The sequence below is a fragment of the Salvelinus alpinus genome, chromosome 4 (assembly GCF_045679555.1).
Source record: "Salvelinus alpinus chromosome 4, SLU_Salpinus.1, whole genome shotgun sequence".
NCBI classification, from domain to species: domain Eukaryota; kingdom Metazoa; phylum Chordata; class Actinopteri; order Salmoniformes; family Salmonidae; genus Salvelinus; species Salvelinus alpinus.
Window position 1 is genome coordinate 46,291,879 of NC_092089.1, and position 27,391 is coordinate 46,319,269.

Below are 27,391 nucleotides of genomic sequence, written 5' to 3' on the forward strand. Positions count from 1 at the left end.
GTTATAGCAGGTGCAGTGAAATGCTTATGTTACTAGCCCCAACAGTGCAGCAGAATGCCTTGCGAATACAATACTAGTACACAAATAATTTAAAAATCTTAACAAGAAATCAAGTTAGTTTATTATACCAGTAATTCATTCTATGCGGATCTGGCTTTGGCTGTATGTTATGTGAAAACAGTTTTTGGAAGCTTGACTTTACCTGAACGACATAGAGAACCACACAGCCATCATCATGAGAGTGGTGCGACGGTACTCGGGAGAGAATATGGCCATGAAGTTGCTCCACACCTACAGGGAGGTTCACACACACACACACACACACACACACACACACACACACACACACACACACACACACACACACACACACACACACACACACACACACACACACACACACACACACACACACACACACACACACACACACACACACACACACGCAAACAATGTATCTCAAAGGAAGTCTTCTACAATCTACAACAGCATTAAATTAACATAAAGTTCCACACAAGCCAACAGTAAACACAGCTAGTAAACACAGCTAGTAAATACAGCTAGTAAACACAGCTAGTAAACATAGCTAGGGATTCTCTGCACACAGGCACTTTATAAACAACGAGGGCTGATATACAAACAATCGTTCCAGTCTCTCACTCTGTAGTTAAGAACATTTTAAACATGAACCTAGTCCGCTCTCTTTGACAGTAATAGCAGTGGTGATTGTCATTCAGGGAAGTATGAGAGACTATAGGCGGAAGGTAGCCTAGCGTTTAGAGTGTTGGGCCAGTCACAGAAAGGTCGCTGGTTTGAATACCTGAGCCGAGGTGAAAACCAATGTTAGACCAATGATGAGCATTCAAAATGTAGAAGAAGAAGGAGAAAGATGGATAATCCTCCCATTCTTGTTAAAGTATTCACTCAATTTAGCCCCAGTTGACCAAAGATCCTTAAGAGAGCAAGTGAAACATTAGTTAGTCTCTGGTTTAGCTGTTGATTACCAGTATGATGCTATGTTACCTAGTTGAACAGGTTAAGGTAGAGTATGTTACCTGGTTGAACAGGTTAAGGTAGAGTATGTTACCTGGTTGAACAGGTTATTAAGGTAGAGTATGTTACCTGGTTGAACAGGTTAAGGTAGAGTATGTTACCTAGTTGAACAGGTTATTAAGGTAGAGTATGTTACCTGGTTGAACAGGTTATTAAGGTAGAGTATGTTACCTGGTTGAACAGGTTATTAAGGTAGAGTATGTTACCTGGTTGAACAGGTTATTAAGGTAGAGTATGTTACCTGGTTGAACAGGTTATTAAGGTAGAGTATGTTACCTGGTTGAACAGGTTATTAAGGTAGAGTATGTTACCTGGTTGAACAGGTTATTAAGGTAGAGTATGTTACCTGGTTGAACAGGTTAAGGTAGAGTATGTTACCTGGTTGAACAAGTTATTAAGGTAGAATATGTTACCTGGTTGAACAGGTTAAGGTAGAGTATGTTACCTGGTTGAACAGGTTATTAAGGTAGAGTATGTTACCTGGTTGAACAGGTTAAGGTAGAGTATGTTACCTGGTTGAACAGGTTATTAAGGTAGAGTATGTTACCTGGTTGAACAAGTTATTAAGGTAGAGTATGTTACCTGGTTGAACAGGTTAAGGTAGAGTATGTTACCTGGTTGAACAGGTTAAGGTAGAGTATGTTACCTAGTTGAACAGGTTATTAAGGTAGAGTATGTTACCTAGTTGAACAGGTTATTAAGGTAGAGTATGTTACCTGGTTGAACAGGTTATTAAGGTAGAATATGTTACCTGGTTGAACAGGTTATTAAGGTAGAGTATGTTACCTGGTTGAACAGGTTATTAAGGTAGAGTATGTTACCTGGTTGAACAGGTTAAGGTAGAGTATGTTACCTGGTTGAACAGGTTAAGGTAGAGTATGTTACCTGGTTGAACAGGTCAGCCAGCTTCATCCTCCATCTCTGGTGCCAGGCGGTGCCGTCTCCCATGTCCACCAGCTCATCCATCTGCTTAACTGTCTTGATGGTGGTCACCTAGGGGCAACAACACAACTCAGTCACACTAACTTCCTTAACATAATTACTCCCTAAACAAGTTTATCAAAGCTTAATTCATCTTCAAATAACTAATAAGTTCAAGCTAATTCATGCAAATTGAACAAGGGTCCTCCTCACTGTAAACGTATGAGAGAGGCTGTGTTTGCTCAGAGGCAGTAATTGCAAGATGATAAATGAATATAAAAATGTCCCCTCATTTCTTTTATCTGAATAAAAGACTGCTTCACTTCACAGACTAGATGTGTCTGATAGAGGTTTGAAAGTAGTTTAGGATGGATGTACTGTGTGTGCGTGTGTGTGTGTGTGTGTGTGTGTGTGTGTGTGTGTGTGTGTGTGTGTGTGTGTGTGTGTGTGTGTGTGTGTGTGTGTGTGTGTGTGTGTGTGTGTGTGTGTGTATGTATCACTCACAGAGAAGACCCTCTCTGGGTAGCCCTTCGCCCTCATGTTGGTGTCATGCACCTGCTTCAGAATCATCCAAGCCTCATCGTGTTTCCCATTCTACAACAGACAAGACAGGCACATTTGTCTAATGAATAGCTAAATTTGTCAGGATAATCAGGATCCCAGTAGGTGTATGATGAAGGTAGCTACTGTAGGTGTCATGATATTCAAACACAGCAGTAAGTCCCAAGTTAAACCCAGGATGATAAACAATGCCTTGGGTAGCTACTATTTTGTTATATTTTCATTGGTGGTTGGTGGATTGACCTCCAGGAAGAAGCGTGGGCTCTCGGGCATTGTGGTGAGGGCAGAGATGGCTGCCACAGAGGGGAAGGCACACACTAACACAAACACACGCCAGCTGTGGAACTGGTACGCAGAGCCCATCTGGAAACTCCAGCCTGGAACAGGGACATAAAGAGGTTGAAGAACTATGGTGCAAGGGTCATACCAGACAACAGTATACAGGACGATAAGCATATGCATCCATGTTTGATAGGAGCATAACAAAAAATATGATGATTGTTTCTGTGTATATAAATCGTGTGTATTAATTTGTGTTTAAATGTACAGTATGTGTAATCCTTGCATGGAAACCAATTTTCACAATGGGGTGGTAGAAATGATCTGACTTATTGACCGACGAACAATCCCCCAACTGACTCACTGATTTGTTGATTGATTCATTGACTGATTGACTGGTTGGTTGATTGGTTATTAATTGACATTTCTCACCATAGTGGGGGATGATGGCCCAGGCCATGGCAGAGGCGTAGATGCCACCGATCATCCAGAACATGCAGAGCCAGCTGAGGTGCTCTCCTCTCTTCTCCTGGGCCAGGAACTCAGAGTAGTAGGAGAACACGATGGGGATGGAACCACCGATGCTGCAGAGAGGGAGAGAGAGAGGGGGGAGAGAAAGAGAGAGAGAGAGAGAGAGAGAGAGGAGAGAAAGAGAGAGAGAGAGAGCGAGAGAGAGAGAGATAGAGAGAGCGAGGGATAGAGCGATGGAGAGAGTGATAAAGACAAAGAGAGAGGTGAGAGAGGGAGTGGGGAGAGAGGGAGTGGGGAGAGAGGGGCCAGGAAGACACAAGAGGAGAGTGAGAGGGGATGAGACATTGAGAAAGCGTGAGCGAGGGACAGGGATGACAGAGCAAAAATTTGGAAAAAGAGACGAGGGGGAAGGGAGAGTTATGAAGACAGGCGATGAAAGAAAGAGAAAGAGAGAGAGCGAGAGAGAGACAGAGAGAGGGGAAATAAAGAGTCTCTTCAGCATATTAAACCATTTCAATAATCTGTGCCAGCATAATAACATGATCAACATCAATAATAGACAGGCTTTATACACATTTCATCCAGTTGATTTAACCAAGCTGGGATCGCTTCCAGACTTCCAGCATTGGGAGTCATTGCGGGGCACATTCATTTTGGGATCATTTACAGTCGGCACTAGTATTTATAGCCGAGTCGTTCTCAGGGGAGAAGGGGTGTGTGACACAGCGTCCTTCCTTACCCCACGCCGGAGAGCAGACGGCATAAAAGGAAGGAGCTGTATCCTTGAACGAAGGAGGAGAAGAAGGCAAACACGCTGTTGATGGAGAGAGAAATGAGGAGGGTCTGTCGCCGTCCAATCCGGTCGGCCAGGCCGCCCCACAGGAAGGCCCCCACCATCATCCCCAGGTACACAATAAGACCTGAGAGAGGGAGAGAGGGAGAGAGAGAGAAGTGGTGGGGGAGTGGGAAGGAGAACAAAGGAGAGAGAGAGAAAAAGACAGGAGAAAAGGTGAGAGAGAATATAGGGATGGAGGCGGAGAGAGGGAAGGAAAAGTTATTAATACCAACTCTGAGACGTTTGACACATAAGGCCCCAGATGTTAAGAAACTGAAGTTATATTACAAAAAAGTGACTGTCACGTTCACTGTCTTCAAACTCCCTGTCATAGATGAGCCAAGGCACCGCGTGCATGTAATTCCACATTTCCTTTTAATCGTAGTGAAACCTTCACAAAAAGAACAGGTAAACAGAAACAAAGTGACACAACCGTGGCGCACACAAACACACACAGAAAATAAATAATTACCCACAACATTAGGTGGGAAAAAGGCTGCCTAAGTATGATTCCGATAGACAACGATAGACAGCTGCCTCTGATTGGGAACCACACTCGGCCAAAAACAAATGAAATAGAAAACATAGAATGCCCACCCAAATCACACCCTGACCTAACCAAATAGAGAAAGAAAACGGCTCTCTAAGGTCAGGGCGTGACAGTGACAGGCGAAATGCTTACATGAATACTGTGGAAGATAGTGATAAATGAAATGATTAAATAAATCTCAGTGAAATGACATGTCCTTAATCTTAACCACCAACATGTCAAAACTGGTTGCCACTAGACAGCACCATCACCACTTCCTTAACCCATTCATGTCCATAACGGAAATGTATAATTTCCTTTAGTACACTTGTTCTCTGAGCTTACTGATGACAAATCTGAAGACATTCTTTTAATCGGTCAAAGTTTGTCTTCATTGAGAGTTTTTTATATTTAAGCAATAATAAATGAGAGGCCATGCGTTTTGACATGTGTTATGACCACCACAGCCAAGATAAAAAATGTATAACACATGGACTCGGGTTACAGGCGCTAAAAAGCAAGATTATTTCCCAAACCATGCATTTCTTTACAAAACGTGATACTACATTCACTAACACTGGTTGTCAAGTGCAATTCCAGGCGTTCTCTGGTTGTTAGTTATATTTGTATTGACTGCCATGGAAAGCAAAACTACCCAAGCGCTGGTTGATAGTTCTAGAACTTTGCAGGTTGCTATGGCAAACAAAAATGGTTGTTATGGAGGCTCTTCCCCCTGCTAGCTAGCCAACTACACAGCTAGCACAATCACTTCAGACTGAAGCTGGAAAGACAGCAAACTAGCTGCATTTTGTTTTACCTGTTTTTCTATTGACATTTCTTTGTATATAGCCATAATAATTATGCCGATTCGTTATTTTGACTGGCTGAGAAAAGCTGCCTGTCGGTCTCATTCTGACTCCTGATAAGTTCATTATTATGGGACACAGTGGAGATCGAATTTCAATATTGCAACAATGTTGCAAATGTCGGAGATAATGTCAAGATGCTTTTTACAGTGGAGATCAAGTTTATAAATTGCATGGCTGGGCATATGAAACAGTGGATCTGTAAAAGTAGTCGTAGTAGTGCGTTGCTAGGTAACAATGTAAACAATGTAACTTTTTATGAATGTACCGTCTCTAACAATGGGAATTCCAATCCACCTGTTGTATAATTAAGCAAAAAGGCACTAGGGGGTGTGGTATGTTTTATTTCACCTTTATTTAACCAATATACCACGGCTAAGGGCTGTTCTTATGCACGAAGCAAAACAAAGTGCCTGGATACAGTTCTTAGCCGTGGAGGTTGAATGGGCAAGACAAAAGATTTGAACGGGGTATGGTAGTAGGTGCCAGGCGCACCGGTTTGAGTGTGTCAGAACTGTAATGCTGCTGAGTTTTTCAAGATCAACAGTTTCCCGTGTGTATCAAGAATGATCCACCACCCGAAGGACCTTCAGCCAACTTGACACAATTGTAGGAAGCATTGGAGTCAACATGGGCCAGCTTCCCTATTGATTGCTTTCGACACCTTGTAGAGTCTATGCCTCGACAAATTGAAACAGTTTAGAGGGCAAAAGGGGTAGCAACTCAATATTAGGAAGGTATTCCGAATGTTTTGTACACTCAGTGTACAGTCGTGGCCAAAAGTTTTGAGAATGACACAAATATTAAATTCCACAAAGTTTACTGCTTCAGTGTCTTTCGATATTTTTGTCAGATGTTACTATGGAACACTGAAGTATAACTACAAGCATTTCATAAGTGTCAAAGGCTTTTATTGACAATTACATGAAGTTGATGCAAAGAGTCAATATTTGCAGTGTTGACCCTTCTTTTTCAAGACCTCTGCAACCCGCCCTGGCATGCTGTCAATTAACTTCTGGGCCACATCCTGACTGATGGCAGCCCATTCTTGCATAATCAATGCTTGGAGTTTGTCAGAAATTGTGGGATTTTGTTTGTCCACCCGCCTCTTGAGGATTGACCACAAGTTCTCAATGGGATTAAGGTCTGGGGAGATTCCTGGCCATGGACCCAAAATATCTATGTTTTGTTCCCCGAGCCACTTAATTATCACTTTTTCCTTATGACAAGGTGCTCCATCATGCTGGAAAAGGCATTGTTCGTCACCAAACTGTTCCTGGATGGTAGGGAGAAGTTGCTCTCGGAGGATGTGTGGGTACCATTCTTTATTGTTGGCTGTGTTCTTAGGCAAAATTGTGAGTAAGCCCACTCTCTTGGCTGAGAAGCAACCCCACACATGAATGGTCTCAGGATGCTTTACTGTTGGCATGACACAGGACTGATGGTAGCGCTCACCTTGTCTTCTCCGGACAAGCTTTTTTCCAGATGCCCCAAACAATCGGAAAGGGGATTCATCAGAGAAAATGACTTTACCCAAGTCCTCTGCAGTCCAATCCCTGTACCTTTTGCAGAATATCAGTCTGTCTCTGATGTTTTTCCTGGAGAGAAGTAGCTCCTTTGCTGCCCTTCTTGACACCAGGCCATCCTCCAAAAGTCTTCGCCTCACTGTGCGTGCAGATGCACTCACACCTGTCTGGTGCAATTCCTGAGCAAGCTCTGTACTGGTGGTGCCCCGATCCTGCAGCTGAATCAACTTTAGGAGACGGTCCTGGCGCTTGCTGGACTTTCTTGGGCGCCCTGAAGCCTTCTTCACAACAATTGAACCGCTCTCCTTGAAGTTCTTGATGATCCGATAAATGGTTGATTTAGGTGCAATCTTACTGGCAGCAATATCCTTGCCTGTGAAGCCCTTTTGTGCAAAGCAATGATGACGACACGTGTTTCCTTGCAGGTAACCATGATTGACAGAGCAAGAACAATGATTCCAAGCTCCACCCTCCTTTTGAAACTTCAAGTCTGTTATTCGAACTCAATCAGCATGACAGAGTGATCTCCAGCCTTGTCCTCGTCAACATTCACACCTGTGTTAACGAGAGAATCACTGACATGATGTCAGCTGGTCCTTTTGTGGCAGGGCTGAAATGCAGTGGAAATGTTTTTTGGGGATTCAGTTAATATGCATGGCAAAGAGGGACTTTGCAATTAATTGCAATTCACCTGATCACTCTTCATAACATTCTGGAGTATATGCAAATTGCCATCATACAAACTGAGGCAGCAGACTTGGTGAAAATTAATATTTGTGTCATTCTCAAAACTTTTGGCCACGACTGTAGATTGTCTGGACCAGTATACAGTACCAGTCAAAAGTTTGGACACACCTACTCATTCAAGGGTTTTTCTTTATTTTTTACTATTTTCTACATTGTAGAAAAATAGTGAAGACATCAAAACTATTAAATAACACATATGGAATCATGTAGTAATCAAAAAAGTGTTAAACAAATCAAAATATATTTTATATTTGAGATTCTTCAAAGTAGCCACCATTTGCCTTGATGACAGCGTTGCACACACTTGGCATTCTCTCAACCAGCTTCATGAGGTAGTCACCTGGAATGCATTTCAATTAACAGGTGTGCCTTGTTAAAAGTGAATTTCTTTCCTTCTTAATGTGTTTGAGCCAATCAGTTGTGTTGTGACAAGGTATACAGAAGATAGCCCTATTTGGTAAAAGACAAAGTCCATAACAGCAAGAAAAGCTCAAATAAGCAAAGAGAAACAAAAGTCCATCATTACTTTAAGACATGAAGGTCAGTCAATACGGAACATTTTATGAAATTTGAAAGTTTCTTCAAGTGCAGTCGCAAAAACCATCAAGAGGACCGACTCTGCTGCAGAGGATAAGTTCACTAGAGTTACCAGCCTCATAAATTGCAGCCTAAACTTTTATTTATTTTTTATTTTACTAGGCTTGTCAGTTAAGAAAATAATTATTATTTTCAATTACGGCCTAGGAACAGTGAGTTAACTGCCTTGTTCAGGGGCAGAATGACAGATTTTGACCTTGGCGATTTGATCTTGGAACCTTTCGGTTACTAGTCCAACGCTCTAACCACTAGGATACCCTGCGTCACAGAGTTCAAATAACAGACACATCTCACATCTGTTCAGAGGAGACTGTGTGAATCAGGCCTTCATGGTTGAATTGCTGCAAAGAAACCACTACTAAAGGAAACCAATAATGCTTTGCTGGTGACATGGTCTGTGATTTATTTAGAATTCAAGGCACACTTAAACAGCATGCCTACCACAGCAATCTGCAGCGAAACGCCATCCCATCTGGTTTGCGCTTAGTGGGATTATCATTTGTTTATTCAACAGGACAATGACCCAACACACCGCCAGGCTGTGTAAGGGCTATTTGACCAATAATGAGAGTGATGGAGTGCTGCATCAGATGACCTGGCCTCCACAATCACCCGACCTCAACCCAATTGAGATGGTTTGGGATGAGTTGGACCGCACAGTGAAGGAAAAGCAGCCAACAAGTGCTCAGCATATGTGGGAACTCCTTCAAGACTGTTGAAAAAGCATTCCTTGTGAAGCTGGTTGAGAGAATGCCAAGAGTGTGCAAAGCTGTCATCAGGGCAAAGGGTGGCTACTTTAAATAATCTAAAATCTAAAATATATTTGAATTAGTTTAACACTTTTTTGGTTACTACATGATTCCATATGTGTTATTTCATAGTTTTGATGTCTTTACCATTATCCTATAATGTAGAAAATAGTAAAGATAAAGAAGTAGGTGTGTCCAAACTTTTGACTTATACTGTATATAAAAATATATTCAAAGACATCCACACACACTCCTACAGTATATTACACAGCATAAGCAAATCCAATGTCAGTCAATGGTGAGTGAGATCTGCTAAAGGATTCTCCTTCTTTTTACATTTTAGTCATTTAGCAGATGCTCTTATCCAGAGAGACTTACAGGAGCAATTAGCGTTAAGTTTCTTGCTCAAGGGCACCTGGACAGATTTTTCACCTAGTCGTCTAGGGGATTCGAACCAGCAACCTTTTCGGTTACTGGCCCAAAACTCTTAACCGCTCTCTCACAAGCACAAGTGTGCACACACATACCACAGACATCAATGCAGACCCGCATGTGTGTACTGTATGTCTGTAGTATGTGTGTATACCACAGACATACAGTCTCAAGTTCTTATTATACCTCAGTGGTGTAAATACACTGACACGATGACTCACACACACAGACACACCGGCGAGAACAAAGCTTGGCATACACACACTCTCTCTCTCTCACACACACACACACACACACACACACACACACACACACACACACACACACACACACACACACACACACACACACACACACACACACACACACACACACACACACACACACACACACACACACACACACACACACACACAATCTATCTCTCTCTTTCAACCCCATTGACTTCCTGTCAGTGGCGTTGGCACTTGCTAAGCACCCAATGACACGAGATAGTGGGTGTGATTGATCTGACTGAAATAGGAGTGCGTTCTGTTCTCTCTGGCTGTCTGGTGTGGGGATGTCTGTGTTTGAATATTTCCTCTCTCTGTGTGGTGCGGAGAGCTTTTTGTCTGCTTGATACTGAAGCGGATTGATTCTAATGTAACTAACTTGGATGAAGAGAATAAAAAGCTCTTGATCATGTTTTAACGGTTATTGGACTTACCATGTCATTGAGAAATGATTTCTGTAGTCATAATGATTTTATGATATATAGCATTCTCACTATGTCTCAAAGCTGTACATTGTATGTGTAACGATTGTCGTCGGGAGAAGGAGAGGTGGACCAAAGTGCAGCGTGGTACGTATCCATAATACTTTTAATAAAGATGAATACGCAAACAAAAACAACAAAACGACCAACGAACAGTTCTGAGAGGTGCAACAAACACTAAACAGAAAATAACCACCCACAAACACAGGTGGGAACAGGCTACCTAAGTATGGTTCTCAATCAGAGACAACGATAGACAGCTGCCTCTGATTGGGAACCATACCAGGCCAAACACATAGAAATACAAAACAAGGACAACATAGAACACCAGACATAGAATGCACACCCAAACTCACGCCCTGACCAACCAAAATAGAGACATAAAAAGGATCTCTACGGTCAGGGCGTGACAGTATGAGGATGATGGATGGCAGCCATTTTGTGCCAGAATTCTCAGTTGCTCACCACACAATGGCTATCACAGTGAATGCACCAAATCACAATAGAACAGTAACACAGCCCTAATGTTGCTAAGTGGCACAGCCAGTGTTGGCCTGGCAGATAATAACACCCTATAGGCCCATTCACACCGATAAGTCAACAAGCCCACAATGGGTTCAAGGGATCTGTAATATCAGCTGTGCTAATCCATCACTAAGGCTAGAAAGCTAATTAGTGTTGGAGCTCAGGTGAATGCAGGGTCAGTGTTAGCTAACGTTCAAATAGTCTTGGTACCATGAAAGTGCTAACAGTACAGAAGCACTGTGTTGTTGGTGAGTCAGAGACCTGTGTGAGGTTGGGTGTCCCACCGCCTTCACCTTCAGCTGTGTGCGTGTGCGTGTGTGAGTGTGAGTGTGAGTGTGAGTGTGAGTGTGAGTGTGTGTGTGTGTGTGTGTGTGTGTGTGTGTGTGTGTGTGTGTGTGTGTGTGTGTGCGTGTGCGTGTGCGTGTGCGTGTGTGTGTGAGTGAGAAATTATTGCAGTGCCGAAATTACACTTAAGGTGATTTTCTGTGTGTACGCATGTGTGTCTTGTACAAAGCCTACAATGTCTGAAGGGGACTTTCTTCCTCTTGCTAGGAAGTATGTACGAGACCTCTCTATCTCTGTGTGTGCAGCGACGGTGTAGAGAGGCAGCTGTCAATGCCGTCGTGTGTCCCCCGCCTTAACAATAGACCTGAGCTTGAAAGCCATCGCCGCAATGCAGTAGCAGTGGCAGCCAGTGTGGCCTGTTTGGCTGTGCCTCTCTCCCTCTCTTCCCTGGCCTATAGTGGGAGCAGAGCTCTGCTGGGGGAGCTGTCCGTGGTGCTGATCCGCAATCTACCCTAGCACTCACTGTATCACTCTGTGCTTCCCAAATGGTACCCTACTTCCTGTATAATGCACTTATTTTGTCCAGGGCCCATAGGGCTTTGGTCATAGGGCTCTGGTCAAAAGTAGTGCACTAAATACAGAATAGGGTGCCATTCGGGACGCAGCCTCAAGCTCTATATCTGTATTTCTGTCGTTAAGTTAGCCACCAAGGCTATCGCAGCCACAGTCAGCAGCACATCCCAGGGACTGGCCGGAATGTAATAGCCCAGCCACAGAGGAAATCACATAGGGTGTGATAAATGCTTTATCTTTTAATGTTGTGAGAGATTGTTCCTGGTGAATTGAGTCAGTCTGACACAGTCTGAAAAATACATCTACAGGCCTTTTATTACTAATACAGTAGGAGAATATTAAAATGCCAACCCAAGGTCTGAAACAGAAGACCTGACAAAATGAATCATTTGCAATTTTATTAAAATAAATGGTTGCTGATGGTAACTGTATAAAACATCCACACTCACAAAAAAAATGCTATAGTTGAGGAGGTATTCACAAATGGCTTGTGAATTCTGCCATGATACCCCTTCCATATTTCATATTAGGCATTTTACAGATTCTGGCTTATTGGCTACGGATCCCATGATGAAACTTACAGTAGCCTACTGTAGTACTCATAAACATCGCTGATGTTTATTTTTCATTCAAGCGTAATTGAGTGAGTTTATTACGATAAACTGTCGTGCCGGCTTGCATCCAATGGTGGTCTGTTAGAATTCTGCCAACCCTGAGTGCTGTTGCTAACCAAAGTTGAATCTGTTTACTGTACCCAAGAGGCCCACGGAAACAGTAGCGGAGACTCACATGGGAGGCAGTGAGAGAGAGAGAGAGAGAGAGAGAGAGAGAGAGAGAGAGAGAGAGAGAGAGAGAGAGAGAGAGTGGGAAAGAGAGAGAGGTAGGAGGAGCCTTCCAGACAGCTGAGCTCCACATGATTCAAAAGAGAAAATAGGATGTGGGGAGGGGAGGGGAGAGGAGGAGAAGAGAGAGAGTGATGAGAGGAGGGAGTCCACAATCTGTGAGCTGCAGTGCGGTGACAGAGCTCACTGAGGCTTCAGGGCTATGGAGGAGTGTGTGTGTGTGTGTGTGTGTGTGTGTGTGTGTGTGTGTGTGTGTGTGTGTGTGTGTGTGTGTGTGTGTGTGTGTGTGTGTGTGTGTGTGTGTGTGTGTGTGTGTGTGTGTGTGTGTGTGTGTGTGCGTGCGTGCGGGAAGCGGGGTTAAGGGGGCGCTATTAATAGCCATTTTCCCCTTTCTGCGAGAGCGCACAGGGCTTTTTTGAGTGAGCCAGGGGCAGAGGATCCATCATAGAGTAGAGAGCATTGTGCCAGTTGAATTAGTTGACCATCACCATTACAGTCAAAATGCTACTGCTCTCACAAATTCTGTCCGCTCGTAAAAAAGCAGTAAATCTTTCATGGTGTTAATGTTTCTTTGCAAAAGCTAAAAAGCTTCCTACTTTGTTGTACATTGTTAAAATGCTGATGTTGCGCCTTTGCTAAAAACATAAAAACACTAAACATAGGACATTCTGTTCCCTCACAAAATCCCCTAAATGCTAATATAATACTACCAATGCTAAGATTGTTTTCTAATACACTACTACATCCATCATGCATCACTAAATGCTAACATGACAGTACCTTTGCTAAAAAGCCCTACATCTTCCATTGCTAATATGCGAACACACTGCCTTAACAGTCCCTTAAATGCCTACGATGTTCCTCCTTGCTTTGCTGAGTAAAACAGACACAGCTCTGCTCTGCTGTCACGGTCCAGCCCTTTTTTAATCATCCCTCTCTCCCTCCTTCCATCTCTCCCACCCTTCCGTTGATATACTAAGCAGTTTGTGCCATGTTTATCTAAAGGTCAAGGAGACACCGGGAGAGAAAGGTTCTCTTTACCCTCAGGGCTACCAGCCGAGCTATCTGAAAACAAGAGACGAGCACACAATGAAAAGACCGAAGGGGACCATGTGAATTTTCCCAAGGTTATGGCTATGTTAACATCCACCTTGAAAACATGAACACGGTAAAGAGAAAAGGCACCATAACTAACGGTTTGAATATAACCACACTGTCAACAAGACACAATGAGTCTTGATATTGCTTGTCAGTAGAAATGAAGTGTATCTGCTCAACTGTGTTAAATCTGTCTGACAGCTACATCTCCAGCAGTTCTCCATAAATCTCTTGCTGAGCGGCAGACAGTACTACCGTAAAATGGCAACCAAAGATTCTCCATTTGCGTTCTGTACAGAGAAATGTACACAATGCATCTGTGGCTATGTACCTTTCTGTCTTTCATGAAAAAAAATGGATGTTTCAAGCACAGTGTCACGATTTCCAAATTCACCTCTTTGACTAATGTGGATGCTTACCGCTGCTGGATGGGTGCAGCAGGGGTGAATATATTATGGTCATTATCGCACACACAAACATACACACACACACACGCACACGCACACACACACACACACGCACACGCACACACTGTGTGGTTCCGCCAGAGTGCATCAGGTTAAAGAGACTGGCTCTCTGACAACACTAACAGCGGTCTATTCTGCCTACTAATACAACGGCAAGTAGGGAGGAGGGAACAGCGAGGACACTAGGACCCATGGGCGGCACAGTGGCATACATGAGAGAAGCACTCCAGCACGAGTCAGGCATGTTGTGTAACAGGGGAGAGACCAAGGGCCTTGTTTCCATATGGGCTCCCCCAACACAGCACATACAGAGACCCAGTGAGGGACAAAGAGACAGAGAGCGAGAGAGAGAGAGCGAGAGAGAGAGATATACACATGCAAGACAGTCGTCAGCCAGAGACAGCACACATGCCGTTCACACAGACACAAACACAAGCATATACGCCTGCCAGAGCACATGTGGGGAAGTGTCACTGCTGGGAGTCCATACCTACACATCCATTACATACAAAAGCATGCACACATACCATATGTAGACTAGAAAACAACCCACACATGCATGACTGGATGTCAAATGAGTCATCTCTATGTCAGTGTTATGTGGATGACCAGACACTGAATAAATCTAAATATGAAAACTTCCATTGACAAAACAATCAATATGGACCAGTATGACTTTTGGCCGAACAACAAGAGAGGAGAACGTAATGGTGATGGAGAGAGATTCTTTTGAATCCATTCTCAATCCTGCTGCGCTATAAAAACATGATACCCCTTTGAACACACCATTCAATACACTGACCTCACTCCCCACATCAAACAAAAAGCAACAAGACAAACAAAATGAATCGATAAAAACATGCACAACACAGCATGCCAGTAAAACGGAGAATGAGTTGAATGTGTTAGGACCATAGCCCTCGTTCATTGTGTCCTTGCTGAATGGCCAAAGACAGATGGCGTGTTAGGCATGGAATCTGACTGGACATTGTCCCCCAGAAAGGGAAATGGTCACATGAGTAACTTCGCACAGCACACACCATTCTCTTAATGGGCCTATGCTATGGTCTCCAGTGTGCAGTATATTCTGCTACAAAACACCTGAACCAAAGCATGTATAGGATTTGGCTTGGATTTCAGAGATGGTTTGAGAATTAAAGGGGGCGTTCAGTAGTTACATGGGCAGTGAATCCTAAAGGCCTTTAGATACTGTAAACCCATATAAAGTGTGTTAAAATAATAAGAGTATGGGGAAAATGTGGCATGGGGAACATTTTATATTAAAGGGATACTTATGGATTTTGTCAATGAGGCCCTTTATCTACAGTCGTGGCCAAAAGTTTTGAGAATGACACAAATATTAAATTCCACAAAGTTTGCTGCTTCAGTGTCTTTCAATATTTTTGTCAATGTTACTATGGAATACTGAAGTATAATTACAAGCATTTCATAAGTGTCAAAGGCTTTTATTGACAATTACATGAAGTTGATGCAAAGAGTCAATATTTGCAGTGTTGACCCTTCTTTTTCAAGACCTCTGCAACCCGCCCTGGCATGCTGTCAATTAACTTCTGGGCCACATCCTGACTGATGGCAGCCCATTCTTGCATAATCAATGCTTGGAGTTTGTCAGAAATTGTGGGATTTTGTTTGTCCACCCGCCTCTTGAGGATTGACCACAAGTTCTCAATGGGATTAAGGTCTGGGGAGATTCCTGGCCATGGACCCAAAATATCTATGTTTTGTTCCCCGAGCCACTTAATTATCACTTTTTCCTTATGACAAGGTGCTCCATCATGCTGGAAAAGGCATTGTTCGTCACCAAACTGTTCCTGGATGGTAGGGAGAAGTTGCTCTCGGAGGATGTGTGGGTACCATTCTTTATTGTTGGCTGTGTTCTTAGGCAAAATTGTGAGTAAGCCCACTCTCTTGGCTGAGAAGCAACCCCACACATGAATGGTCTCAGGATGTCTTCTCCGGACAAGCTTTTTTCCAGATACCCCAAACAATCGGAAAGGGGATTCATCAGAGAAAATGACTTCACCCCAGTCCTCAGCAGTCCAATCCCTGTGCCTTTTGCAGAATATCAGTCTGTCCCTGATGTTTTTCCCGGAGAGAAGCGGCTTCTTTGCTGCCCTTCTTGACACCAGGCCATTCTCCAAAAGTCTTCGCCTCACTGTGCGGGCAGATGCACTCACACCTGTCTGGTGCAACTCCTGAGCAAGCTCTGTACTGGTGGTGCCCCGATCCCGCAGCTGAATCAACTTTAGGGGACGGTCCTGGCACTTGCTGGACCTTCTTGGGCGCCCTGAAGCCTTCTTCACAACAATTGAACCGCTCTCCTTGAAGTTCTTGATGATCCGATATATGGTTGATTTAGGTGCATTCTTACTGGCAGCAATATCCTTGCCTGTGAAGCCCTTTTTGTGCAAAGCAATGATGACGGCACGTGTTTCCTTGCAGCTAACCATGATTGACAGAGCAAGAACAATTATTCCAAGCACCACCCTCCTTTTGAAGCTTCCAGTCTGTTATTCGAACTCAATCAGCATGACAGAGTGATCTCCAGCCTTGTCCTCATCAACACTCACACCTGTGTTAACGAGAGAATCACTGACATGATGTCAGCTGGTCCTTTTGTAGCAGGGCTGAAATGCAGTGGAAATGTTTTTTGGGGATTCAGTTAATTTGCATGGCAAAGAGGGACTTTGCAATTAATCTGATCACTCTTCATAACATTATGGAGTATATGCAAATTAACCTCACACAAACTGAGGCAGCAGACTTTGTGAAAATCAATAGTTGTGTCATTCTCAAAACTTTTGGCCGCGACTGTACTTCCCCAGCGCCAGATGAACTTGTGGATACCATTTTTATGTCTCGGTGTCCAGTATGAAACTTTTTTTTTAACTAGGCAAGCCAGTTAAGAACAAATTCTTATTTACAATGACGGCCTACCCCGGCCAAACCCGGACGACGTTGGGCCAATTGTGCGCTGCCCTATGGGACTCCCAATCCCGGCCGGATGTGATACATCGAACCAGGGACTGTAGTGACACCTCTTGCACTGAGATGCAGTGCCTTAGACCACTGCGCCACTAGGGAGCACCGTATTAAGGATGTTAGAAGTAGTTTCTCGAGCCAATGCTGACTAGCGTTAGTGCAGTGACTGGAAGTCTATGGGTATCTACTAGCATGCACGCCTCATTGCCAAAATCCCAAAGTATCCCTTGAATAGGCTTCCTCTTTGAACTCAAGCTTGCTATTGTAGGGAATAAAGAGATGCAGACAAAAACTGATAAAGAGAGTGAGAGGGCTAAAGAGAGTGAGAGGGAAAAGAGAGTGAGAGGGAAAAAGAGAGTGAGGGGCTAAAGAGAGTGAGAGGGAAAAAGCGAGTGAGAGGGCTAAAGAGAGTGAGAGGGAAAAAGCGAGTGAGAGGGCTAAAGAGAGTGAGAGGGAAAAAGAGAGTGAGAGGGATACAGAGAGTGAGAGGGCTAGGGAGTGAGGGGAAAAGAGAGTGAGAGGGCTAAAAAGAGTGAGAGGGATAAAGAGAGTGAGAGGGGGAATAAGAGTGATAGGGATAAAGATAGTGAGAGGGGAAAAGAGAGTGATAGGGAAAAAGAGAGTGAGAGGGCTAAATAGAGTGAGGGGCTAAATAGAGTGAGAGAACAAAAGAGAGTGAGAGTGCTAAAAAGAGTGAGCAGGCTAAAGAGAGTGAGAGGGATAAATAAAGTCAGAGGTAAAAAGATAGTTGGAGGACTAAAGAGAGTGAGAGGGAAAAATAGAGTGAGGGGGACAAATAGAGTGAGAGGACAAAAGAGAGTGAGAGTGCTAAAAAGAGTGAGAGGGGAAAAGAGAGTGAGAGGGAAAAGAGAGTGAGAGGGGTAAATAGAGTTAGATGCCTAAAGAGAGTGAGAGGTAAAAAGAGTGTGAGTGGGCTAAATAGAGTGAGAGGGCTAAAGAGAGTGATGGCTAAAAAAGAGAGTGAGCGGACTGAATAGAGTGAGTGGGTAAAAGAGAGTGAGAGGACTAAAGAGAGTGAGAGGACTAAAGAGAGTGAGTGGGATAAAGAGAGTGAGAGGGCTAAAGAGAGTCAGAGGGAAAAAGAGAGTGAGAGGGATAAATAAAGTGAGAGGGCTAAAGAGAGTGAGACGGATAAAGAGAGTATGAGGACTAAATAGAGTGAGAGGGCTAAAGAGAGTGAGATGGAAAAAGAGAGCGAGATGGAAAAAGAGAGTGAGATGGAAAAAGAGAGCGAGATGGAAAAAGAGAGTGAGAGGGCTAAATAAAGTGAGAGGGCTAAATAAAGTGAGGGAGCTAAATAGGGTGAGAGGGATAAATAAAGTGAGAGGGCTAAATAGAGTGAGAGGGATAAATAAAGTGAGAGGGATAAATAGAGTGAGAGTGAAAAAGAGAGTGAGAGGGCTAAATAGAGTGAGAGGGCTAAAGAGAGTGAGAGGGCTAAATAGAGTGAGATGGAAAAAGAGGGTGAGATGGCTAAATAGAGTGAGAGGGATAAATAAAGTGAGAGGGCTAAATAGAGTGAGAGTGAAAAAGAGAGTGAGAGGGCTAAATAGAGTGAGAGGGCTAAAGAGAGTGAGAGGGCTAAATAGAGTGAGAGGGCTAAAGAGAGTGAGAGGGCTAAATAGAGTGAGATGGAAAAAGAGAGTGAGATGGAAAAAGAGAGTGAGAGGGCTAAATAAAGTGAGAGGGCTAAATAAAGTGAGGGAGCTAAATAGGGTGAGAGGGATAAATAAAGTGAGAGGGCTAAATAGAGTGAGAGGGATAAATAAAGTGAGAGGGCTAAATAGAGTGAGAGTGAAAAAGAGAGTGAGAGGGCTAAATAGAGTGAGAGGGCTAAAGAGAGTGAGAGGGCTAAATAGAGTGAGATGGAAAAAGAGAGTGAGAGGGCTAAATAAAGTGAGAGAGCTAAATAGAGTGAGAGGGCTAAATAAAGTGAGAGGGCTAAATAGAGTGAGAGGGCTAAATAAAGTGAGAGGGCTAAATAGAGTGAGAGTGAAAAAGAGAGTGAGAGTGCTAAATAGAGTGAGATGACTGAATAGAGTGAGATGACTAAATAGAGTGAGAAGACTACAGAACGAATAAACAAGGAGGGAAAGAGGGAAGGGAACCGGAATAGAGAGTGTAATACACTTAGAATAATCGACAACAGGCTGGCCATTAGAACCATCTTACCCAACATGCCCTTGCTTTCCTCTGACAGACACATGTCCTTCTCTGCGCTGGGCAGCACAAAGCCCACCACGAAGATCTCCACACCGTCTGCCATCAGCGCCAGCCCCAGCACAAAGTACAGCGTCCACTGGAACTTCCCATGGCCACACTCCTGCAGGATGGTCTCGTACTGCTGGGCCAACTCCTCCTGATCCTTCCTCCTCTCTGCCTCGAACTGGGCCAGGTCCCTGATCTGAGCTTGGGGAGCAATCCCGTCCACCGGAACAGTTTTTCCGGACTCTGCCCGGGGGATTCCCTGGTACTCGCCCTCGTAGATCTCATCGTCTTCGTCGTGACCTTCTGTGGAGTCGCTGTGGCCGCCCTCTTCGTCGTTGGCCCGGCTGTCGTTGCGGTAGTAGCCGTCGCCATCTTGGCTCTGCTGCACGGGGTAGTCGTCATCATCGTCCTCTTCCTCGAAGCGCTTGTACGAGCGCTTGGTGTACTCGTCGGCCATTTTGTCCACGCTGCGGCCCACCTTCTTGCCCGCCTGCTTCTTCACCACTTTGGCGATGTCTTTGGCGCCGCGGATGAAGTCCTGCCGTCCGTCTCGTCCATAGCCGTCGTCCATCTTGGCTCTGGTGGTGAGGTTGGTTGCTGCTAGGAATGGGAGATATCAGGAGTGGCACAAGAGCATGGGTGTGAACTGGGGATCTCTGTGGATCTGGAATTCAGCGCCACGGACAGCTCTTTTATCAGCTACAGCCAGAATATTTTTCCTCCAAATTGAGACCTGGAATAAAAGAGAGGATTCTGTTAGAATGGCACCTCCAACAGTGTAAAGAAACTATGCAGCATCAACTGTCCATCACAGTTCTCACTCATTCTCACTCCAACTTTCAATCAAGAAATACAAACTATGGTGTTTCCATACTGTTCCAATTTTCACAAGAGTATACACCTGCGTCTGTACATGACAGCTGGCTGGTGGCACCTTAATTGGGAGGATGGGCTCATAGTAAACACATGTTTGACACCATTCCATTTCCTCCATTCCAGTCATTATTATGATCCGTCCTGCCTCCTGTACTGCACATGCCACAGAAAGCCAAACTCAAGTGAAGTCAGTAACTGCATGGAGGTTCTCAATACCTGTATTCATGATTCTCAACAAATGGCCTTATTCCTATGGCAGAACCCAGTCAGCCCACCTTATCTGACCCAATGTATTGTCCTTAAGAAGTGGACATGACAGAAGAGCCCCTGTTCTAACTCAGTGGCCTGCATTGATTGAGCACCAGTTATCTCATAGGTCTCTCCCAGCCCATCCACAGGTCACAGCATGGCATTTCCAATGGCTCTCGGCTTGAATCAAACCTTCAAGGGAACATACTGCGACACTGACGGCCCAGTTAGGAGCACTGCAATTACATTTGTTCCCAGGAAGTCTATAAAGAGACATTATTACTTCCTGTCTGACAATCTGGAGAATGGGGTGATATAAGCCTATATGTCTAGCAGATGAATGCATTAATACGATGAGCTACTGTAGGCAATTAGGTAACACTACCAGTTTCTTTTGGGAGATAGCTTAGTCCTTCAGCTATATCACTTTAAAAATCATCTTGTGGTATTCAGTGAACTGATGTGGCGTGGCAATAATGTTTTCTTAGTTTGTCTAGTGTGGTCTAGTGTGGTCTAGTGTGGTCTAGTATGTGTCTAGTGAGTGTCTAGTGAGTGTCTAGTGAGTGTCTAGTGTGTATCTAGTGAGTGTCTAGTGTGGTCTAGTGTGGTCTAGTGTGGTCTAGTGTGGTCTAGTGTGGTCTAGTTTGTGTCTAGTGAGTGTCTAGTGTGTATCTAGTGAGTGTCTAGTGTGGTCTAGTGTGGTCTAGTATGTGTCTAGTGTGGTCTAGTGTGGTCTAGTGTGGTCTAGTGTGGTCTAGTATGTGTCTAGTGAGTGTCTAGTGTGTATCTAGTGAGTGTCTAGTGTGGTCTAGTGTGGTCTAGTGTGGTCTAGTATGTGTCTAGTGAGTGTCTAGTGGGGTCTAGTGTGGTCTAGTATGTATCTAGTGAGTGTCTAGTGTGGTCTAGTGTGGTCTAGTGTGGTCTAGTATGTATCTAGTGAGTGTCTAGTGTGGTCTAGTGAGTGTCTAGTGTGGTCTAGTGTGGTCTAGTGTAGTCTAGTGAGTGTCTAGTGAGTGTCTAGTGAGTGTCTAGTGTGGTCTAGTGTGGTCTAGTGAGTGTCTAGTGTCTGTCTAGTGTGGTCTAGTGTGTGTCTAGTGAGTGTCTAGTGTGTGTCTAGTGTGGTCTAGTGTGGTCTAGTGAGTGTCTAGTGAGTGTCTAGTGAGTGTCTAGTGTGGTCTAGTGTGGTCTAGTGTGGTCTAGTGAGTGTCTAGTGAGTGTCTAGTGAGTGTCTAGTGTGGTCTAGTGTGGTCTAGTGTGGTCTAGTATGTGTCTAGTGTGTATCTAGTGAGTGTCTAGTGTGGTCTAGTGGGGTCTAGTGGGGTCTAGTGTGGTCTAGTATGTGTCTAGTGAGTATCTAGTGAGTGTCTAGTGTGGTCTAGTGGGGTCTAGTGTGGTCTAGTGGGGTCTAGTGTGGTCTAGTATGTGTCTAGTGAGTGTCTAGTGAGTGTCTAGTGAGTGTCTAGTGTGTATCTAGTGAGTGTCTAGTGTGGTCTAGTGTGTGTCTAGTGTGGTCTAGTATGTGTCTAGTGAGTGTCTAGTGTGTATCTAGTGAGTGTCTAGTGTGGTCTAGTGGGGTCTAATGTGGTCTAGTGGGGTCTAGTGTGGTCTAGTATGTGTCTAGTGAGTGTCTAGTGTGGTCTAGTGTGGTCTAGTGAGTGTCTAGTGAGTGTCTAGTGAGTGTCTAGCGAGTGTCTAGTGTGGTCTAGTGTGGTCTAGTGTGGTCTAGTATGTGTCTAGTGTGGTCTAGTGGGGTCTAGTGTGGTCTAGTGGGGTCTAGTGTGGTCTAGTATGTGTCTAGTGAGTGTCTAGTGAGTGTCTAGTGAGTGTCTAGTGTGTATCTAGTGAGTGTCTAGTGTGTGTCTAGTGTGTGTCTAGTGAGTGTCTAGTGTGTATCTAGTGAATGTCTAGTGTGGTCTAGTGTGGTCTAGTGTGGTCTAGTGAGTGTCTAGTGTGGTCTAGTATGTGTCTAGTGAGTATCTAGTGAGTGTCTAGTGTGGTCTAGTGTGGTCTAGTGTGGTCTAGTGAGTGTCTAGTGAGTGTCTAGTGTGTGTCTAGTGTGTGTCTAGTGAGTGTCTAGTGTGTATCTAGTGAGTGTCTAGTGTGGTCTAGTGTGGTCTAGCGAGTGTCTAGTGAGTGTCTAGTGTGTGTCTAGTGAGTGTCTAGTGAGTGTCTAGTATGTGTCTAGTGAGTGTCTAGTGTGTATCTAGTGAATGTCTAGTGTGGTCTAGTGTGGTCTAGTGAGTGTCTAGTGAGTGTCTAGTGTGTGTCTAGTATGTGTCTAGTGAGTGTCTAGTGTGTATCTAGTGAGTGTGTAGTGTGGTCTAGTGTGGTCTAGTGAGTGTCTAGTGAGTGTCTAGTGTGTGTCTAGTGTGTGTCTAGTGAGTGTCTAGTGTGGTCTAGTGTGTGTCTAGTGAGTGTCTAGTGTGTGTCTAGTGTGTGTCTAGTGTGTGTCTAGTGTGTGTCTAGTGAGTGTCTAGTGAGTGTCTAGTGTGTGTCTAGTTTGTGTCTAGTGTGTGTCTATTGAGTGTCTAGTGTGTGTCTATTGAGTGTCTAGTGTGGTCTGGTGAGTGTCTAGTGTGTATCTAGTGTGTATCTAGTGTGTGTCTAGTGTGTGTCTAGTTTGTGTCTAGTGTGTGTCTAGTGACTGTCTAGTGTGGTCTGGTGAGTGTCTAGTGTGTATCTAGTGAGTGTCTAGTGTGTGTCTATTGTGTGTTTAGTTTGTGTCTATTGAGTGTCTAGTGAGTGTCTAGTGAGTGTCTAGTGTGTGTCTAGTTTGTGTCTAGTGTGTGTCTATTGAGTGTCTAGTGTGTGTCTATTGAGTGTCTAGTGAGTGTCTAGTGTGGTCTGGTGAGTGTCTAGTGTGTATCTAGTGAGTGTGTAGTGTGTGTCTATTGTGTGTCTATTGTGTGTCTATTGTGTATCTAGTGAATGTCTAGTGTGGTCTAGTGTGGTCTAGTGAGTGTCTAGTGTGGTCTAGTATGTGTCTAGTGAGTGTCTAGTGTGTATCTAGTGAGTGTCTAGTGTGGTCTAGTGTGGTCTAGTGTGGTCTAGTGAGTGTCTAGTGAGTGTCTAGTGTGTGTCTAGTGTGTGTCTAGTTTGTGTCTAGTGTGTGTCTATTGAGTGTCTAGTGTGTGTCTATTGAGTGTCTAGTGAGTGTCTAGTGTGGTCTGGTGAGTGTCTAGTGTGTATCTAGTGAGTGTGTAGTGTGTGTCTATTGTGTGTCTATTGTGTGTCTATTGTGTATCTAGTGAGTGTCTAGTGTGTGTCTATTGTGTGTCTGTTGTGTGTCTAGTGTTCACATCAAGAATCAAGGATCCTTGGAGGATCATATCACCTCCACCCTACCTGATACCCTAGACCCACTCCAATTTGCTTACCGCCCCAATAGGTCCACAGACGACTCAATCGCCATCACACTGCACACTGCTCTATCCCATCTGGACAAGAGGAATACCTATGTAAGAATGCTGTTCATTGACTACAGCTCAGCATTTAACACCACAGTACCCTCCAAACTCGTCATTAAGCTCGAGACCCTGGGTCTTGACCCCGCCCTGTGCAACTGGGTCCTGGAGTTTCTGATGGGCCGCCCCCAGGTGTTGAGGGTAGGAAACAACATCTCCACCCCGCTGATCCTCAACACTGGGGCCCCACAAGGGTTCGTTCTCAGCCCTCTCCTGTATTCCCTGTTCACACATGACTGCGTGGCCATGCACGCCTCCAACTCAATCATCAAGTTTGCAGACAACACTCCAGTGGTAGGCTTGATCACCAACAACGACAAGACGGCCTACAGGGAGGAGGTGAGGGCCCTCGGAGTGTGGTGTCAGGAAAATAACCTCACACTCAACGTCAACAAAACAAAGGAGATGATCGTGGACTTCAGGAAACAGCAGAGGGAGCAGCCCCCTATCCACATCGACGGGACAGTAGTGGAGAAGGTGGAAAGTTTTAAGTTCCTCGGTGTATACATCACGGACAAACTAGAATGGTCCACTCACACTGACAGTATGGTGAAGACGGCGCAGCAGCGCCTCTTCCTCCTCAGGAATTTGGCTAGTCACCTAAATCACTCACAAACTTTTACAGATGCACAATCGAGAACATCCTGTCGGGCTGTATCACCGCCTGGTACGGAAACTGCTCCGCCCACAACCGTAAGGCTCTCCAGAGGGTAGTGAGGTCTGCACAACGCATCACCGGGGGCAAACGACCTGCCCTCCAGGACACCTACAGCATCCGATGTCACAGGAAGGCCAAAAAGATCATCAAGGACAACAACCACCCGAGCCACTGCATGTTCACCCTGCTATCATCCAGAAGGTGAGGTCAGTACAGGTGCATCAAAGCTGGGACCGAGAGACTGAAAAACAGCTTCTATCTCAAGGCCATCAGTCTGTTAAACAGCCATCACCAACATAGAGTGGCTGCTGCCAACATACAGACTGAAATCTCGGGCCACTTTAATCAGTTTAATAAATGGATTTAATAAAGGAATCACTAGTCACTTTAAATAAGGCCACTTTAACAATGACTACATATCCACATTACTCATCTCATATGTACACTACCGTTCAAAAGTTTGGGGTCATTTAGAATTGTCCTCGTTTTTGAAAGAAAAGCAAATTGTTTGCCCATTAAAATAACATCAAATTGATTGGAAATACAGTGTAGACATTGTTAATGTTGTAAATGACTATTGTAGCTGGAAACGGCAGATTTTTTGGGGGGATTATCTACATAGGCGTACAGAGGCCCATTATCAGCAACCACCACTCCTGTGTTCCAATGACCAGTTGGATTAGCTAACACAACGTGCCTTTAGAAAACCCTTTTGCAATTATGTTAGCACAGCTGAAAACTGTTGTTCTGATTAAAGAAGCAAGAAAACTGGCCTTCTTTAGACTAGTTGAGTATCTGGAGCATCAGCATTTGTGGGTTTAATTACAGTATTAAAATGGCCAGAAACAAAGAACTTTCTTCTGAAACTCTTCAGTATATTCTTGTTCTGAGAAATGAAGGCCATTTCATACAAGAAATTGCCAAAAAACTGAAGATCTCATACAACGCTGTGTACTACTCCCTTCACAGAACAGCGCAAACTGGCTCTAACCAGAATAGAAAGAGGAGCGGGAGGCCCCGGTACACAACTGAGCAAGAGGACAAGTACATTTGAATGTGTAGTTCGAGAAACAGACACCTCACAAGCCCTCAACTGGCAGCTTCATTAAATAGTACCCGCAAAACACCAGTCTCAACGTCAACAGTGGAGAGGCGACTCCGGGATGTTGGCCTTCTAGGCAGAGTTGCAAAGAAAAAGCCATATCTCAGACTGGCCAATAAAAATAAAAGATTAAGATGGGCAAAAGAACACAAGCATCCCGGAGTCGCCTCTTCACTGTTGACGTTGAGACTGTTTTTTTGCGGGTATTATTTAATGAAGCTGCCAGTTGAGGACTTGTGAGGTGTCTGTTTCTCGAACTAGACATTCAAATGTACTTGTCCTCATGCTCAGTTGTGTACTTTCTGTTCTTTCTGTTGTGTATTCCTATCGGCAACGCTAACCTGTCTGGGCTGTGCCCTTTAACCTCCCAGAGTCTCTCTACTCCTGCTAGAGTCTCCAGAGATAGCAGGCAGGTTAAACCTTGACCCGGAGAACAAAGCCGACAGAAAAAAGGGCTGTTTAAATCTGGCAGCTGAGTGGTCTGCTCTTTTCCCTGCACCTCTGTCACCATAACACACACAGGCCCGTCTAATTTGTCTCACAGAGGAATACAGCAATACAGCAAAGGGAAACAGATGCAGTCAGATTGTTAGATTAATATACAGTATCTTTAGAGAGAAAGTGTGCACACTGTTCATTGAAATCCCTGCACAATATATAGCCCAGCCTACTATACAACCTTAAAATATGATGTTTCTTTGGTGAATACTAATTTGATTATCTCAGAAATGTGACTGTATGCTGTTAGTTTGATAATAACACCAATCCCAAATGGTGGTGTGTAGGAGACAGTGTGAAGCTGATCCCTTGATAGAGTGGTGTTGGTGCCCACTGTGGCTGCCTAGTGCTATTGGATTCTCTGGCCCTTTGAAGAGGAGGAGACACAGCAGGAGAAGAGAACAGGCCTCAGGGAGGATCCATAGACCATAGCTGAACCCAATGACCATGCACACACTCTGAAATACTGTAACAGTTGGTTAGTGGCCCCCCTTTTATCTGTTAACACTATTTTACAGTCCTATTTCAGCTAGTACCTGTTAGACAAGGGGTTCTCTCTGGTGCTGTGATTCAGTACCTGGTACCTAAAAGGCACATACGTAACTACCAAGTCAACTGTTTAACAGGCTACTATTACAGCCTTACCAAACTGACTACTTCCTGTACTGTATTAGGAGTGTCCTGGTTAAGTAGCATGAGATCAGATTGATAGAAACTGGAGGAGATGAGAGGGGGAGGAGATGAGAGGGGGAGGGGCGAGGATGGAGGGCTGGGGAGCAGCTCACACAACAGACTGGCAGAGATCACTGAACCCAAAGGTCTTCTGGGAAGACTGGGTTTCCAAGAAACACTCACTAAGACTGAAAATCAACCCCTTAACCAACAATGCAGTTCTAAGAAAATACAAAAACAAGTAAGAGATAAAAATAACAAATAATTAAAGAGCAGCAGTAAAGTAACAATAGCGTGGCTATATACAGGGGGTACCGGCCATTTGATTAGATGATCAGGAGTCTTATGGCGTGGGGGTAGAAGCTGTTTAGAAGCCTCTTGGACCTAGACTTGGCGCTCTGGTACCGCTTGCCGTGCGGTAGCAGAGAGAACAGTCTATGACTAGGGTGGCTGTAGTCTTCCTCTGACACCGCCTTGTATAGAGGTCCTGGATGGCAGGACGCTTGGCTGCGGTGATGTACTGGGCCGTT

General features: G+C 44.4%; 1 protein-coding gene across 1 annotated transcript in view; it reads right to left on the reverse strand.

Annotated features, from left to right (window-relative positions):
• The window catches only part of LOC139573739 (synaptic vesicle glycoprotein 2A-like), a 55,005-nt gene that overhangs the window by 7,665 nt on the left and 19,949 nt on the right, over nt 1-27,391 (reverse strand). Inside the window, exons 2-8 of the mRNA XM_071397540.1 lie at nt 19,307-20,075; nt 4,025-4,205; nt 3,247-3,398; nt 2,779-2,912; nt 2,479-2,568; nt 1,939-2,046; nt 203-291 (exon numbers count right to left, since the gene is read on the reverse strand). Coding sequence (XP_071253641.1) covers nt 203-291; nt 1,939-2,046; nt 2,479-2,568; nt 2,779-2,912; nt 3,247-3,398; nt 4,025-4,205; nt 19,307-19,913 — 1,361 coding nt within the window. The 5' untranslated portion in view covers nt 19,914-20,075. The remainder of the gene's footprint in view (nt 1-202; nt 292-1,938; nt 2,047-2,478; nt 2,569-2,778; nt 2,913-3,246; nt 3,399-4,024; nt 4,206-19,306; nt 20,076-27,391) is intronic.